This window comes from Herpailurus yagouaroundi, unplaced genomic scaffold (genome assembly GCF_014898765.1).
Source record: "Herpailurus yagouaroundi ecotype Mexico unplaced genomic scaffold, PumYag 254, whole genome shotgun sequence".
NCBI lineage: Eukaryota > Metazoa > Chordata > Mammalia > Carnivora > Felidae > Herpailurus > Herpailurus yagouaroundi.
The window spans coordinates 1,083,733-1,100,109 of NW_024412471.1; the positions used below are offsets into that span (position 1 = coordinate 1,083,733).

The 16,377-nt window shown below is 44.6% G+C and overlaps 2 protein-coding genes and 2 long non-coding RNA genes across 5 annotated transcripts in view; 2 read left to right on the forward strand and 2 right to left on the reverse strand.

The window, feature by feature from the left end:
* Positions 1 to 346: 346 nt before the first annotated feature.
* Positions 347 to 6,214, reverse strand: OAZ3 (ornithine decarboxylase antizyme 3). The gene is given in 8 exon segments (XM_040461084.1): positions 347 to 593; positions 1,333 to 1,418; positions 1,920 to 2,095; positions 2,963 to 3,037; positions 3,039 to 3,099; positions 3,386 to 3,498; positions 4,038 to 4,084; positions 5,648 to 6,214. Coding segments are annotated over 7 exon segments (681 nt in total). The 5' UTR covers positions 4,065 to 4,084; positions 5,648 to 6,214; the 3' UTR covers positions 347 to 450.
* Positions 3,448 to 13,825, forward strand: LOC121020978 (uncharacterized). The gene is made up of 3 exons (XR_005786383.1): positions 3,448 to 3,556; positions 10,099 to 10,105; positions 13,812 to 13,825. It is a non-coding gene; the product is annotated as an uncharacterized LOC121020978 (long non-coding RNA).
* LOC121020979 (uncharacterized) overlaps positions 6,258 to 16,377 on the reverse strand; it is a 15,746-nt gene continuing 5,626 nt past the window's right edge. Inside the window, exons 2-3 of the long non-coding RNA XR_005786384.1 lie at positions 12,530 to 12,535; positions 6,258 to 6,269 (exon numbers count right to left, since the gene is read on the reverse strand). This is a non-coding gene — a long non-coding RNA (uncharacterized LOC121020979). The remainder of the gene's footprint in view (positions 6,270 to 12,529; positions 12,536 to 16,377) is intronic.
* Positions 6,266 to 10,116, forward strand: MRPL9 (mitochondrial ribosomal protein L9). 2 transcript variants are annotated; one of them, XM_040461083.1, is made up of 7 exons: positions 6,266 to 6,415; positions 6,589 to 6,745; positions 7,203 to 7,327; positions 7,536 to 7,586; positions 8,573 to 8,674; positions 9,185 to 9,268; positions 9,353 to 9,464. In XM_040461083.1, the coding sequence occupies exons 1-7, from the start codon at positions 6,299 to 6,301 to the stop codon at positions 9,377 to 9,379; spliced, it is 663 nt and encodes a 220-aa protein (XP_040317017.1). In that variant the 5' UTR covers positions 6,266 to 6,298; the 3' UTR covers positions 9,380 to 9,464. The 2 variants fall into 2 exon arrangements, with proteins under 2 accessions (XP_040317017.1, XP_040317016.1); XM_040461082.1 differs by having other exon boundaries at positions 6,268 to 6,415; positions 9,376 to 10,116.

Sequence of the window (16,377 nt, forward strand, 5' to 3'; positions counted from 1 at the left end):
GTCCAGCTACCTTCTTGGATTTTCTCCACATCCAAAGAGAAGGAATTCATACTTGTCTCTAATCCAATCTGAAATATGTGAAGGAAAAACTCCCAACAAGGCTTGTCTTTCTGAATTCCCTAGTCCCTGGCTTTTGCTCTTGGCAAGTACACAGTTACTGGTTAGAATAAGTAAATGGATTTTGGAGTAGAGGGGAAAGCAAAGGAACCTAAAATCCTTGGCTCTCTTCCCTCTCTGACTTTTCCATCATTAAACGTTTATTCTATAGTGAATTCAGTTCTGTAAGGCTAATGTTCCACTACAGCCAACCCTGCCTTCCCCCACACCCCCAAGAAATAGTGAACACTTGAGGATTGCACTACCCTTTATTTCTAGGATGAAAGGTGTCCTGAATCACATCCTGGTTCCCACTGGTCAAGGCTCCCAGCCCCTCAACAGGAATACGCATGTTCAGGGAGGCTCACTGGGCAGGTGGCCAAGTTCCCTTTCAAGGGGATACACCATAAAGATGACATTGTCCCAGGGAGGGAGGACAGGGTGATCTGGTCTGACCACCTCAAAGCCCATGTAGCTGAAGGCCCGTAGCAGGGCACCTGTGAAAAAAAAATTAGAACATTTTTTGAGGCTCTATACAACTTTCCCTGGATTTGGCTTCTTTAGGGAGTGGCTGAAGGGAAGCCATGTAGTGCAAGCATTAGGGTGATCTGCTTTGGACTAACAAACCTAACTCCACCCCTGGCTCTAAGGCTTGCTAAGCTTTGTGACACTACAAGTTACCCTTTCGGAGCTTTAGTTTTCCCTTTATAAGATGGTGATCTTCCTCAGAATTTGATTAAATAAGATGATCATGAAATGCCTAACAATGATGGTGTACTAAGCTCTTGACCATCTTCTGTCCCACAGAAGCGGGGGAGGAGGAGGGAGGAGGTCGTAGTTTGTGGAACGTGTGCTCCAAGCATCCGGATAAACCCATTCCTATCTTCCAGGCCCTATACCCAACACTTTCACACTGTAGGTGCTTAATACATTTGAGGTCCTTTCTGTCCTACCAGCTACATGCCTTGAATAGTTCTGTTAATGTCACCAGTGCTTCCTTGGTCTGGCTTCTGAAATCTACCTTCGAGGCTTTCCTCATAATCCAAGTGTAATCTGAGAACAGAGTGCTAGTTGCCTTCATTTCCTTGGAACGGGGGTGGGGATGATGGTGGTTAAATCCCTGAAATGTGTATGAGTGTGATCTTTTAAAAAGTCGGGGAAGAGGGTCTCCTACAAAGGAAAAGTTGCTGTCAACTACTTCAGCACTAGGGGCCAGGAAGGACTGCCAATCCCTACCTCTGTCATTCCGGTTATTTTGGAAGCTTACAAACACCAAGTCCACGTTGGTCTTCTCCTCCACATACTCCAGTGTTGCAGTCAAACTAGGGGCCAGAAAGAGGAATCCTAGTTGATGAAATATTTAGTGAATTCAAAATCCAAACACCTACTTGAGTAGAAGAAACCTCATGGCTCAATTTTTTCCTGACCCAAGCCAGGAAATGAAATTTGATAAGCTGGTGTTGGTAAATGTTTCTCCGAAGCCCAGGGATTACAACAGGACTGACCTCCATATCCTAGAGGGGCCTGGGGAGAAGGAGCCACTCTAGAAAGTCCGAAGACATATCCCGTTGTTGATCCTCACTTCTGTGTTTCTGAATCAGGGTCCATCAATCTCCCTGGGGGCTCTTCTCCCTTGAAGCCCAGATCCTGGCTCAGCTCACAGGCTTGCCTGCATGCCAGTTCGGTGGTGTGAAAGTATCTAGCTCCTGAATCCACCCTCATGGGTTAGCACGCTCACCACCTGATTATGACATGATGAAAGAAGGGACCCTCCTGCCTCTTCCCCGCTCACCCACCCCGCTTTCCTATCAGGGCTCAGTCACCTTTCCCAGTTGCCTTGATCCAAGGCCTGATATGGGATATCCAGGAAGAGTCGATGATCACAGAGAAGGCCGTGCCAATGGGTAGAGGTTTGGGGGGTGCAGCGGAAGTGGAAGTCTAACTGTACTGGATCCTGGTGAAGCAGGGGGTCAGTAGCCAGCACCGTCAGGTTCCCAGCCTGGAAAGGGAACAAAAGAGTAACACAGTCTCCTGTTCTCATCTAGTCCTCAAGTCAGATCTCAGGCCAATTTGGCTGTGTCTGAGGAAGCAAATTTGGGGCTGACCGAATTGGAGCCAAATCCTCACTCTGTCCCTTAGTCCTAGGACCTAATTCTCTATTGTGGAGTTTTCCTTGATACCAATCTGGAAAGCAGTCAATGCAGTTGCAGTATCACTGCCTGCTAACCTCACCCGAGGGGTGCACCAACACTTCAGAAACATATTTACATCACAGAGCTTTGTTTTTGTTTTTGTTTTGTTTTTAAGATTTTTAATCACACCCAACATGGGGCTCGAACTCACAATCCCGAGATCAAGAGTCGCATGTTCCACCAACTGAGCCAGCCAGGCACCCCTAGGGAGCTTATTCTTTAAACAATGCCATGTCATCTGTTTACGGACTCACCGTGCTCTTCCACTTTTTTTACATCATGGGGGTTTTCTCTGAATTCTCGGATTTCTCAGTTAAAATGCAGAGGTCACCCACAGGCATGTTATTGTAGTATGGTACAGGGCCAAGTCGAGGAGTTCTAGGTTCTAGTCCCCTCTTGGCATCTAAACAAGTTTCCGTCCCAGAACTCTTAATTCGTTCTGCTCTTTGTTCCAACCTCCTCTTTCCCCATCCTGCTTCTCACCACCAGCTCTGTGATCTTGACTTAATATCTCTGGGCCAGAATCCTTGTTTCCAAAGCAAGTAGCTGTTCTGCATGAGCCTCGAGATCTAAAATTTGTTCTCCAGTTAGCTAATTATGCCCCTTCTCCCTAAGGTGTCATTACAGCAAGCCAGGGGCCGCCCCCGGACAGCATCAGTGTGCAGTCCACTTACCGAGTATAATTCTTTAAGCTGGTCGTGGTCACCCTGCTCGGTGCTTCTGACCCCCTGGAGGCCTGCTGGGGACTCAGGAGCACTGAAGGCAGTAACGGGGCCGGAGTGTCAAGTCCTCCCGTTCCTTATATATGATGCTGGTTAGGAAAAGGGGGCCCAAATTAATTTACCTCTGCATCTGAGAAGGGGAGGGGTTCATAACTTCCAGGTACATAGGACCAGGCTCTGGCACTATCTTTTGTGGATGAGCTTATCTGCTTCCATTCTCCCAGGCCAGCCAGGTGGGAAAATTTTAAGTTCCATGCCAGCCTTCCATCCTATTTTGCTATTATTATCTCTTGCCACTTGGGAAGTTCCTTCAAATTCTCTTATTTTTCCTGACAGTTTATGTAAACAACTACAAGTAGAGAGGAAAACAAGTACCTTTTATAACAAGGCAGCATCTTCTCCCGGAGGGTGATCCGGTATTTGTAACAGTAAAGGTAATAGGCGTATGGTGACCAGATCGGGTAGAGGTAGTTCCGTGTTTTTCCCCTCTTGATATAAGAAAGGGAGAAGATAGAAGGGCGCAACCTGTTACAAGGCAGTTTCTCAGTTCAGTGCCTCCCTGCGGCAAAGTGAGGTTCAGAGATGAGTGGCAGGGGTTCAGGCAGCCTGGTGTCATTGTGACCCGGTGGGCACTATGACATGGGCAAAGGGTCAGCCCTATGTCACTTCAAGACTCCACTCTGCTGCTCCTCCACCCCACCCAACCCCCTTAACTAAGCCTCCTACTCACCTAGTATGTACTTCATGGCTGTACCAGTGATTTTTTTTTTTAATTGTACCAGTACTTTAGCTTCTGTACTGATTGAATAGCCCTGCCTGAACACTTGTTGAGTGCCCTCAACCTGGCCCCTTATTGCAGCGGCATGCGTGCATGTGCGCACACTCATGTAACACACACCACACACATCCCACTTCAGCAACTAAATGGTTTCTGACACTGTAGGTTTCCAAAGCCCTGATCCAGTGCCTGACTTGATTCATTGGTTCTCAGTTCCTATCAATTCAATATTTTTATTGTCATCCCTACCTTTAATGATCCAGGGGTGCTACACATTGTTGAACTTTCTCATTGCCCTGGAGGGTAGAAACTGCAAACTATAAATGCCTTAGGAGCCAAGACAGCTAATGGAAATTAATGGAGCTGCTGGGTGGGGCTGTAGCAAAATGGAAAGCTCATATACTGTCTAAAATAAGCTGACACTCAGTTTCATCCAGTTGCAGAAATGCAGACTCAGTGCTTCCAGATGATATGATTTTTCAACATAAAATGGAAAGATAGATTTTTGTGCTAAATTCCTCCAAATTTTTAAAAGGAGTGGTTATTAAAAAATAAAAGCTGTTGATTAAAAAAATCAACATTGTGAGCAAAATTTGATTCTGGGGCCACCAGTTTGAGACCTCTGCATATTCATTCACTCGTTTCATTCAACAAATATTTATTGAAGGCCTACTGAAAGCCAGGCAGAATTCTAGGTGCCGAGATCCACCAATAAACGAAGATCCCTGCCTAATGGAACTTAGCTTCTAACAGTGAGAAGACAAAACAGTAAACATTGTAAGAAAACTTAGGATGTTCAGTGAGAACTGCTATGGAGAAAAGAGCAGGATAAAGGAAGGTCAGGAGGTGAAGGGGGTGGGGCAGGCTGGGGAAACAAATACAGTGATCCAAGTAGGCCTCCTTGAAAAGATGGCATTTAATCGAAGACTTAAAGGAAGTGAGGGAGTCAGCCAAGCCAGCATCTGGGGATAAGAGGATTCCGTGCCTATGCAACAGTGGATGTAAAAGCCCTGAAGAGAGTGCCCGGTGTTTTCAAGAAACAGCAGGGAGGCTGCGGTGTAAGTTCTGAGGAAAGCAGGAGGTGAGGTCAGAGAGCTAATGGGCCAGATTTGGGAAAGCCTTGTAGACTACAGTGTGAGGGAAGTCACTGTGAAGTTTTGAGTAGAGGAGTGATATGATATTATCTATGTTTTTTAAAAGATCCTGACTGTTGTGTTGTAAATAAACTGGGGAGCATTAAAGGAGATTTGCCAAGAGACTAACTACTACAGTGATCCAGGAGAAAGATGGTGTCTTATTCCAGGCTGAAGCACTGAAGGTGGTGCGAAGTGGTTGGATTCTGGAAATCGTTTAAAGATAGAACCCACAGGATTTCCTGGAGCATGAGAGAAAGAAGTTGAGTCCAAGAACTGAAAGAAGTTTCCATCAGCTGAGATGGGTAAGGTTGCAAGGTGAGACAGTTTGAAGCAGGCTCTAGAGACGGGTTTAGTTTGGAGCATATTAACTTTGAAGTGTCCACTAGACACACAAGAAGAGGAGTAAGCAGCAGGCTATTCGAGTTGGGCGAAGTTAGGAGAAGTCTAGGATGGAGAACTTTGGAAGTCATCAAGACTGAAGGAGATCAAAGCGGGGGTATATACTGTGAAGAGTAAAGATCCAAAGACTGTCCTAGGCGGCACCCTAAGAAGTTCGGAGAAAAGGAAAAAACAGGCAAGGAGACTGTGAAAACTGGTGAAGTAGGAAGAAAACAAAAACAAAACTGGTGTCCTGGAAGCTAAGCGAGGAAAGCGCAATTAGGAGGAGGGACAACGTTTACCGGTCAAACAAGTAAAACAACACGATGCTGAGAGCGCCCTTACACAATCTCCGCTGCCAAAACAGACCCTGCTCATCCCATCTAGATGGTCTTCTCTCGAGGGCTTGAGACTCTCGAACGGTCCAGACTCTACCACAGTTTCCTTTTTCTGTGGCTCATCTCCCTTGTGATTTTGAATTCTGCTTTAAACACGAGTTTAAATACCGCAGGTGTAAAGATTAAGGGTTAGCCTCCTCCCGGGGCTGCCATAGTTTTCCAGAGGATCCCATCCCTCCCCCACTTTTAGGCAGATCTGCAGTAAGCAAAAGGGAAAGCAGCGTCCCTCTTCCCTCAGCATCCCGTTATCCCAGAATGCCAGAGCTGGAACCCTCAGAGATGCTGCAGCTAAACCGAAGCCCCCATTTTAAAGCGAAGCCAAGAGGGACACGGTGCCTTTTCCAGCTCCCTCCATGATCTGCCAATAACTACGGGCGTCCCTGCCCCGAGAAGAAACAGTGAAGAGGGGATGAGGCAGCGCTGAAGCACGGAGCGTCGACCCAGACCCCGGCTGGGAGGCCGGTCAGATCCGGGCCGGGCCTGCCCCTCGGCTTCGCCGGCGGGAGCAGCGGCGGCTCAGGCGCGCCGCGGGCAGCCGCTGGGGCCTTTCCTGCGCCGGCGCCGGGGGCCTCCTCCGCTCTCCCTCGGCGCCGGGAACATGGTGGCGGCTGGGGCGTGGGTGCTGCTGCGAGGAGCTGTCCGGGAGCTGCTGCGGCTGCCGCTCGCGGGGGCCGCCCCCGGCCCGGAGCGCGCCTTCAGCCTCTCTTACAGTCGGGTGAGGCCCAGCTCTGAGCCGTGGCGGTCTTCGCCTCCGGCGGGGCTCTTTACGCCCGAGTATTGCTTCCGAGGGGTTCCGGCCTGAGGGTGGCGGGTTCACACTGTGCCGGCGCCCGAGGGCGCCAGGAGTTTCCCCGGGAGACTCGCTCACCCCCGCTCCCCGACTGCCAGGGCACGGTCATCGTGGAGCGCTGGTGGAAGGTACCGTTGGCTGGAGACGGCCGGAAGCCGCGCCTGCACCGGCGACACCGCGTCTACAAGCTGGTAGAGGACACGAAACATGGGCCCAAAGGCAACCTGGAGCTCATCCTCACCCAGTCGGTGGTAGGTAAGGCCCGGCAAAGGTATCTCCTACCTCAGGCTGGCCCCGTTTGGCGTCAGCTCTTTCCTGCCCTCCCCGTTTAGCTATTTCTCGCCGTTTGTAGAAATGATCTGCTCTGTATTTGAGGAGAGGAAGCCATAAAAAGTACTGTGATTGTGCCATTGGCCTCCTGCATAGAAAAAGGAACGCGAATGGGGCAACTGTGTAGAGGAGAAAGGAGGCCCAACAGCATGTGCTACAATGACTGAAACCCTGTGATGGGACAACTCTCACTTTGTACAGGGAATGTGAAACTTCTAAATCAGGCCGTAAAAAAACTAATTAGAAGTCTCTTAAGTGTTGTTCTTAGTGAGTATTAATATTTTTTCTAGGAGGAATAAGTACTGTGAGAGAATAAGAGGTGTGTCTTTGATCATCGCCTCTTTAGGAGGTCATCTGATCCAGTGTCTGTTCTCCTTGGCAGGACTTGGAGTCCGGGGTGACCTGGTCTCAGTGAAGAAACCTTTGGGCCGGAATCGACTGTTGCCTCAAGGTCTGGCTGTATATGCATCCCCTGAAAACAAGAAACTCTTTGAAGAGGAGAAATTGGTGAGCAGAGGGACTTGGAAGAAAGAATAAAACCTTAAGATTTCTTCTAGCAACTTCCTTCCCTTTGATATTTAACTTAAAAACGAAATAGGGATTAGAAGAATAGGAATCCAGAAACCCAGCCTATGTCCAGCATAATAAGAGTTTGATATTTATCATGGACTCATTTTTCTTTTCATTTTTTTCACCTTTAACTTTCTTTTTCTAGCTGAGACAAGAAGGAAAATTAGAGAGGATCCAGACCAGGGCGGGTGAGATGGTGAGTAAAAACATGGAAAGTTATTACTTATTTGTCACTTAAGGAGTTACCAGCCTCTTCCTGAGAGGCTCCTTGATTTCCTTGAAGTATCCTGATTGCAGACACACGTGTAGGAGAAAGGGGAAATGCTTGGCTGCCAAAACTGGTTTTGAGACCTCCTGGGAGATCCTGACTTGTTGGGTGAAGTGCCCTAGCTTATTGAGTAAAGCCCCAACCCAGGTAGTAGGGGACCCATGGAAAAGTGTGAGATAAGGGCTCTGCCTCCATAGATGTTTACAGACAAGTCACAAAAAACATGAGACACATGAGAAAGTGATCAGTAACTTCAAGGCAGTAGATTAGAAGAATGACATGGACCAAAAACGATTAGAGTGATGGAGAGGGCTTTTCTTCAGATGGGATTAGATTGGCCCCTGTGGGATTAGTAGGCTTTGGATAGGCCAGGAGGGTGGGAAAGGTATTCTTAAGAAAAAGTGTACGTAGATAATTAAGGCACGCTTTAACATAAAAGGTAGACCAGTCTAGCAAAAACAGAGGACTCATACAGGATAATACTTATGGCTGTAAAGGGAGTTGGAGTGAGATTTGTAAAACATTTTGAATCCTCGGCTGATGAATTTATATTTCATTCTATAAGCAGAAAGGATAGAGGTGGGACTGAGGGCCAGAAGTATTGGGTTAAAATGGTCTACGAAAGCCATTCTATCCTGGGGTGTATCAGTGGTCCCCATTGATAAGTCTAACTTTGACATGGCCTGTTTCTCCTTGCTTAGGAACAACCAGGCATAGGTGACATTCTCCTTCTTTGTACAGAATCAGCCTTGAGGCAGTAGAAATATTCGCTTTCCTATTCATCTTCTCACCTGTATGCTTGTGAGGCAGACATTGTGCCTCTTTCCTGAATTCAGGCCTTGTGCCTTTTGCTAACATGTTTCTTCTCCTTTGATTCCAACTCTAACCTAGCCCCTGTTTATATTTCCTATCAGACAGTGACGTTTCTCAAAAGCTGTCACCTGGAGGTGGGGATGAAAAACAACGTCAAATGGGAACTAAACCCTGAAATAGTTGCCCGCCATTTCTTCAAAAATGTGAGTGTTCCCAAGCACCAAGCACCACTGTCCCTCTGAGGGCAGAAGCTACCCCTGGGAAGGAGGCCCAGGATCGATCCCTTCGTTAGGAAAGGGTGTGATCGTCCAGCTGGAGTTATGGAAAGTGTTCTTGGTTGCAGGGTTGAGGAAGGGAAATGACTAAAGAGTAAGGGTGGTCAAAATTTGAAGACTGATAGGAAAAGATGGTGGCATCATTTATTTCCTCTCTAGGAAAAACCTGGGAAATGTGACCCACTGTGGAGTTTCTACTCTTGTGTGGAGGAAGTGATTTTGGTCTCAAGCCCTGTTTCTCTTTGGTGGATCCTCCTCCCTTTCTGAGAAATTGGGACTGAGTTTCTCTGCCACTATCTGTGGAGGGTAAACATGGTAACAGCCAGGGTAAACTCAGTTTTATTCATTCCTGTACAGGAAATTCCAGAACCTTCTTTGAGATTGCCTAGAGTTACATCAACATAAACAGAGCTCCTTTTGGCTTTGACTTTTTTGCAGCTTGGTGTTGTGGTCGCCCCACATGCATTAAAGTTACCAGAAGAACCCATTACACAGTGGGGCAAGTACTGGTGTGAGGTGACGGTGAGTATTTCACGTCCTGTCTCCTTTTTTCTGGCTGGGTAAAAAGCTTGGTATTAGCTCTTATCTGCCCAACTAACCTCTGAGGATTCCTTTGGTTTTGTGTACAGGTAAATGGACTTGACACTGTGAGGGTACCTATGTCTGTGGTGAACTTTGAGAGGCCCAAGACCAAGAGATACAAGTACTGGTTAGCCCAACAAGCTGCCAAGGGAATGGCCCCCACCAGCTCCCAGACTTTCTGAATCTACTCTCCCTCAAAATCAGACGAGCAGAATCAGGGGCCCCTGGAGGGCACAGTCAGTTGAGCATCTGACTTTAGCTCAGGTCATGGTCTCTTGGTTGGTGAGTTCGAGCCCCACATTGAGCCCTGTGCTGTCAGTGCAGAGCCTGCTTTGGATCCTCTGTCCTCCTCTCTCCCTGCCCCTCCCCCACTCACACTGTCTCCCCAAAATGAATAAGCAAAAAAGAAGAGCCGAATCAGGAGCAGTGGAGCAACGATGGGCCATCACCCTGATCAACTCCCAGCTCTGACGAAATAGTGGAATTTTACAGAGCATATGGAGACAACAGCCGAAACTGCATATACACGTTGAATCCTCCGTATTTTCCACCTCTGTCTTGGACTGTTACCACATCTGGCCTTACTGGGGTAGTCCTGCTCAAGGAGTACCAGGCTGTAGATTTGATAAGCTGAATATTAACAGATGGAAACAGTCTGGATCTTATTTAGCCTGAAATTCACTGGAACAAATGGAAGAGCTAGTCACTGTCTCCGTCACTAGGCTTATTCTCATACAAATTGAACATTTGTATCTCAAGAGGAAATAAAGAGATTGTGTTTTTGCTTATTTTTTAGTTTATTACAGTCTTTACAGTTAATTTTATGCAGTTATGATTTAGTACTGCACCTTTATGTCTATTTACATTTCTCTCAAGCAAATGGCACCATGTATGGTCTTTACGTGTGTGCGTAAGTTTTGATAAACTTTACCTTTTTAATTTTTAGGTTTTTTTAATGTATAGTTGACAACACCGTGTTACATCCTCAGGTGTATACAGCGTAGTGATTGGATAATTCTATACATTATGCTGTATAGCTACCGTTTGTTACCATGCAGTGCTATTACAAAACCATTGACTAGAGAGATTGTGTTCTTAGATGCTGTTTACTGGGCATGAGTAGACTGGGGGCAGAACTTCCAAGTAGGTTGTACTCTTGAGCTACTGGGGTTTGGTGCTAAAAAGGAAGGGAAAATAAAATTCATTTATAGGCTATATCCCGTGGGTGCTATGGGCAAATTACTTAACAAGCTGATATGTCTTAGGTCTTAAAAGTCATTTTTGTTAGGTATATTTATAAAGCTATAAATATGAATAAGCACAATGGATTCTACTTTTCTAAAGGGATCCAAATAAGGCCTAAGGGTAATTGTTGGAGAAAAATGAAGCTGCAATGAAAAAAGCTTAAAAAGGGAACTTACTTTGTTTCTGTAACCCTGAAATTTTGAAAAAGATGGCATCTTGGTTTCCAGAGCAAGGTTAAGATATAGGGCTAGTCATTGGGTAATTATGGAACAGGTATCTTGATAGGAGATAAGGGAAGTAGATAATTCTGCCTAAGTTCAAGGTCTACGAGTGGAAAAAAGATCCAACTGCTGACAAATGGATTGTGCTAGTCACTCCAATACAATGTGAGGTCACACAATTTATGACTCTTTGCTGTCTTTATCAGAAGCTCAGAGAGACTAGTTTCTAACCTAATGTTTGAGCTCACCTACCACTATGAGTCCGTTAAGCACTTTGATTCACATGAGGCCATCCCAACTGATAGAAGTCTATCATCAGTTGCACTGAAAACTAGCCAGCCACACACTAGCCAGCAAGGTGTGTGGAAACTTACGACTGGTGTTGTTTGAAATCTGCCATTTCAATGATCTTCATCCCTACTGTTAACTGGTGAAAAGCTCATTTAACACATCTTTCCACACCACCATGTCCCCATCAGAACATCTCTGAAATTGCCTGAGCAACAACCACAACATTCCACACAGCTCGTCTCAAAAGTGTTTAAATATTTGTCATAGTGTAAGTTCCTGGCGAAACAGACTGAATTGGAAATCTGTGTGCAGAAAGTTTATGATGAAGGGATCTTAGACTGGGTTGACACCTGTGGGGGAGTCCAGGAAGCAGGATTCGGTAGAGGAGGAGGTTAAGCTGGTCTCAACAAAGACCTCCGTCAGTCCCTCTCACTCAAGCTAGGATGGCTGTGTGGAAATGTGTACTCTATTGAGGCAAGTGGCCACATACGTACCCCTACATTGGCTAAAAAGGGGCCATGTCCTTGGGTGAGGTGTCTGACTTCGGGAAAAGGCAGCTCCCAAGGGGACTCAGAAGAGCACCGTCCGCATTCTCAGCAGCTTGGGAAATGAGTGCTTCAGTCCTGAAGCGGGGAATCTGGGCAGCACACTAGGTCTTCACTATAGTCCACCTTTCGTGCTGTTCGGATCCATTGTTTCTTGAGTTCTAGAGTGATCCCTTCAGGATTTGATGGGCCTCTTTTCCTGGGAAAACTGGTTAACAGAGGAAGGTCTGGGAGAGGCCGTAGCCCGGGCTGCTGTAACTTACCCTGTCTGCACTGGTACTCGTCTCCCTTCTCTACTCCTCATCTAGATTCCTACCCACACCCCCTCAACTTGTACTTCTGGTCCAAATAGGTTACCTGATAAGGTACCTGGTCATTATGCCCTTGCAGGCCATGACTGCACCTGTCCATTATCAGAATTGATACATGTGTCAGAACAGTATTTCCAAGTGTGGAATATGCTGTCTGTAGACCCCAGTGAGGTTTGTCGGGCACTGTGTTCCCTTCTTGGGAGTGAGATGTGAGAAGTAAAATTTCTCCTTTACTTTGAAGGGAACATCCTGGCATGGTCCAGACCACTGGACCTCTAAAAACATTACTGGGTATTTGCAGTTTTATGTACCACTACTTGAAGGATGTTTATCCTATCAAGGCCTCTAGTGCACTTGCCATTTCTTGCTCATCCTGTACAATTACCATGATGTCATCAATGAAGTAACGTGATGATCTGTGGATTGTCCATATGGTCCAGGACATATTATGACAGGGTGGGAGGTTTTACATGGTCCAGGTGCAAGACTATTCCTGCTCATCCCAGTAGTGAAAGTACTTTTTATGGTCCTTTCTTACAGAGATGGAAAAGAATATATTGCTCAGATTAATGGCCACCTATCATGTACCTGCGGCTGTGTTAATCTCTAGCAAAGACACCACATTTAGCATTTAGCACAGCAGATACAATTGAAATGACTTGATTGAGATCTTCCAAGAACTTTCTGATTTTACCAGGGACCAGACTAGTGTATTAAATAGTGTTTTAATGGGCCCACCATCCCTGCATCCTTTAGATCTGCAAGAGGGCCACTACTGTGGTAGTTTTTATTATCTTGGCCTGAGATGGTAGCAGCAACTTCAGGAGCTTCGTGCTGGCCTTTCTAACCCTATCACGGTTAGTGTAGTTCTGCCAACTATCAAATATATCCATCTCAGTTACCCATTAAGGACCAGTGAAATGACCGCTGGGTGGGTCTACGAACCCAGTAGGACCACTGAGAGCTAGACCTGGGTCTGGAATACATTTGTCACCCCATCCCCATACACTGCCACTCTACCAGGGGGCCATGATGATGCTTCAGATCCATGGACATCGGTATCAGATAAGACCCTGTATACAACAGTTTCTCAAATGGTTGTGCCTCTTTCTCCAGCATGTATTAAGCAAATGGTCGTGAGTCCTTATAGGACCAGGGGAATTATTACTTTGAATGAAGTAATGTGATGATCTGTGGAATGTCCATATGGTCCAGGACATATTATGCTGGACCTGCAAGAGGGTCATGCTGTTCTAGGGGCCTAGCCTCTTACATCAGTTGTTTCCAGCTGAAAAACTGGTTCGGGAAGACTTCTACTTCCACTGACAGAAATCACCTTCCCATTATAAACAACTAAAAAACCAGACAAAATTATAAAAAATGTTTATGGATATTGAAAAGCAAGTAGTACAGAACTTCGTTAAATGAGAAAAGGGAAATAAATGAGATGAGCCCTATGATAGCCTCAGTTTACTGAGAGTTGTGCCCAACTTTTTTTTTTTTTTTGACAAAGATACCAAAACAATTCAATGGAGGAAAGACAGCCTTTTCAACAAACGCTAGAGCAATAGGCACAAAATAAAACTTAACCTACATCTAACACCTTATACAAAAATTAACTCAGAATGGCCACGAACCTAGAGATAGTTTCCTGCACTGTGCTGTAGGGAGCATTGCAGAGGGGGGAATCTCAAAGCCAGAGATTAGAGCTGGTGGAGGAGGGTCATGAAGTCCCACCTCCCCTTCCCATGCCAAAGCAGTTCACAGAAAGTTAGTTAAAACAGAAGTTTAAATTTTGATTCAATCTCATAACACAAAAATATCTAGGTTCCAATAAAAAGTCATCATGGGTTGCCTGACTGGCTGTCAGAAGAGCACACGACTCTTGATCTTGGGGTGGTGAGTTCAAACCCCATGTTGGGTGTAGAGATTACTTAAAAAAATAAAGTTTTGAGGCACCTGGGTGGCTCAGTCGGTTGGGCATCCTACTTCGGCTCAGATCATATCACAGTTTGTGGGTTCGAGCCCCACATCAGGCTCTGTGCTGACAGCTCAGAGCCTGGATCCTGCTTTGGATTGTGTGTCTCCCTCTTTCTCTCTGCCCCTTCCCTGCGTGTGCGCTCTCTCTCTCTCTCTCAAATATAAAACATTAAAATAAATAAAGTCATTATATATGGGGAGGGGGTCTCTCATCATACCAAGAACCAAGAAGATCTCAAACTGAATGAAAAAAGACAATCAATAGGTGCCAATACTGAAATGACAACACAGCAGGGCCTAATCAACATTTATAGAACACTCCATCCAACAGCAGCGGAATAGACCTTTATTATGCTCCAGCAGAACATCTACCAAGATAGACCGTAACCTGGACCATAAGACAAATATCAACTGATTTAAAAATGGAGTCATACAGAACATGTTCTCTGATGACCATGGACATAAGATAGAAACCAACAGTAGAAAGAAAGGAGGAAAATCTTATAATACTTCAAAGCTAAATGCACTTCTAAATAATTCATGGGTCAATAAGGAATTCTCAAGGGAAATAAATTTTAAATACATTGAACTGAATAAAAATGAAAACATACCAAACATTGTTGCACACAGCTAAAGCAGTGCTGAGGAAAAATCAAAGCACTAAATGCATACATTTTATCTAAAGTCCCACCTCAAGAACTTAGAAAAAGAAGACCAAAGTAAACTCAAAACAAGCATGAGCAAGGAAATAACAAAAAAAAATAAGGAACAGAAAGCAAAGGAATTTATAAAAGAAAAAAAGAAAATCAATGAAAGAGCTAGTTCTTTGAAAAACACCAATAAAATCGACAAACCACTAGCAAGACTGACTAAAAAAAGACACAAACTACAAATATCAGAAATGAAACACAGCATATCACTAGAAACTTCACAAATATCAAAAAATGACAAGGGAACACTATAAACTCTACATGCATAAATTTGACAAAATGGACCAAATCCTTCGAAAAGCACAAACTACCACAACTGACCCAGGGTGAAACAGATCGTTTGAATAGCCCTATAACAATTAAGGAGAATTAATTCATAATTTAAAGATCCGCCCCCCATGTCCCCCCAAAAAGCTCTCAGGTCCAGATGGTTTCTCTGGAGAATTCTACCAGATGTTTAAAGAGGAAGTAATGCTAACTTTGTATGATTTCTTCCACAAAATAGGAGGGAATATTTCCCAATTCCTAGTATTACCATGAAAACAAACAAAACAATAGTACAAAAGAAAGTACAGGCCAATATCTCTCATGAATATAACTGCAAAACTCCTTAACAAAGTATCAGCACATAGATTGTATCAAATTGTGGTAAGATTTATATACCATGCTCAACTGGGGTTTATTCCAGGGATGCAAATGTGGCTCAATATTCAAAAGTCAATCTGTGTAATCTACCACAGTAACCCTCCAAAGAAGAAAATTACATGATCATCAATTGATGGAGAGGAATCATTTGGTAAAAGTCTGCACCCATTCATGATTAAAAATATATATATTCTCAGAAAAATGGGAGTATGGGGAAACTTCTTCAACTTGACAAAAGCACCTACAAAACGTCTACAGTTAATATTATACTTAATGGTGAAAGTCTGAGCACTTTTCTCCTAAGATCAGGAAAAAGGCAAGTATATCTGTTCTCACTCCTCTTCAACATACTGCTAGTAGTTCTAGACAGTGCAATAAGGCAAGACAAGGAACTAAAAAGCATACAGATGAAAAAAGAAAACTGTCCCCATTTACTGATGACATGATTGTCTATGTAGAAAATCTTACAAAAAAGGAATCTACAAAAAAACTCCTAAAAATAAATTCACACACACACACACACACACACACACACACACACTCATGTGGACACCAAAATTAAAAATACAATATACTTTAAAATTGTTCAAAAATACATAGGTATAAATCTAACAAAACATACGAGATATATATGGTAAAAACTACATGATGTCGATGAAAAAATCAAAGATCTAAATAAATGGAGAGACATACTGTTGTTCATGGATCAAAAGACTTGACATAGTAAAGATGTCACTTCTTCCCTATACTGATATGCAGGTTTAATGTAATTACTACCACACAGGAGTACTGATGCATAGGGGCACTTGTACCCCAATGTTCATAGCAGCACTCTCAACAATAGCCAAATTATGGAAAGAGCCTAAATGTCCATCAACTGATGAATGGATAAAGAAATTGTGGTTTATATACACAATGGAATACTACGTGGCAATGAGAAAAAATCAAATATGGCCTTTTGTAGCAACATGGATGGAACTGGAGAGTGTGATGCTAAGTGAAATAAGCCATACAGAGAAAGACAGATACCATATGGTTTCACTCTTATGTGGATCCTGAGAAACTTAACAGGAACCCATGGGGGAGGGGAAGAAAAAAAAA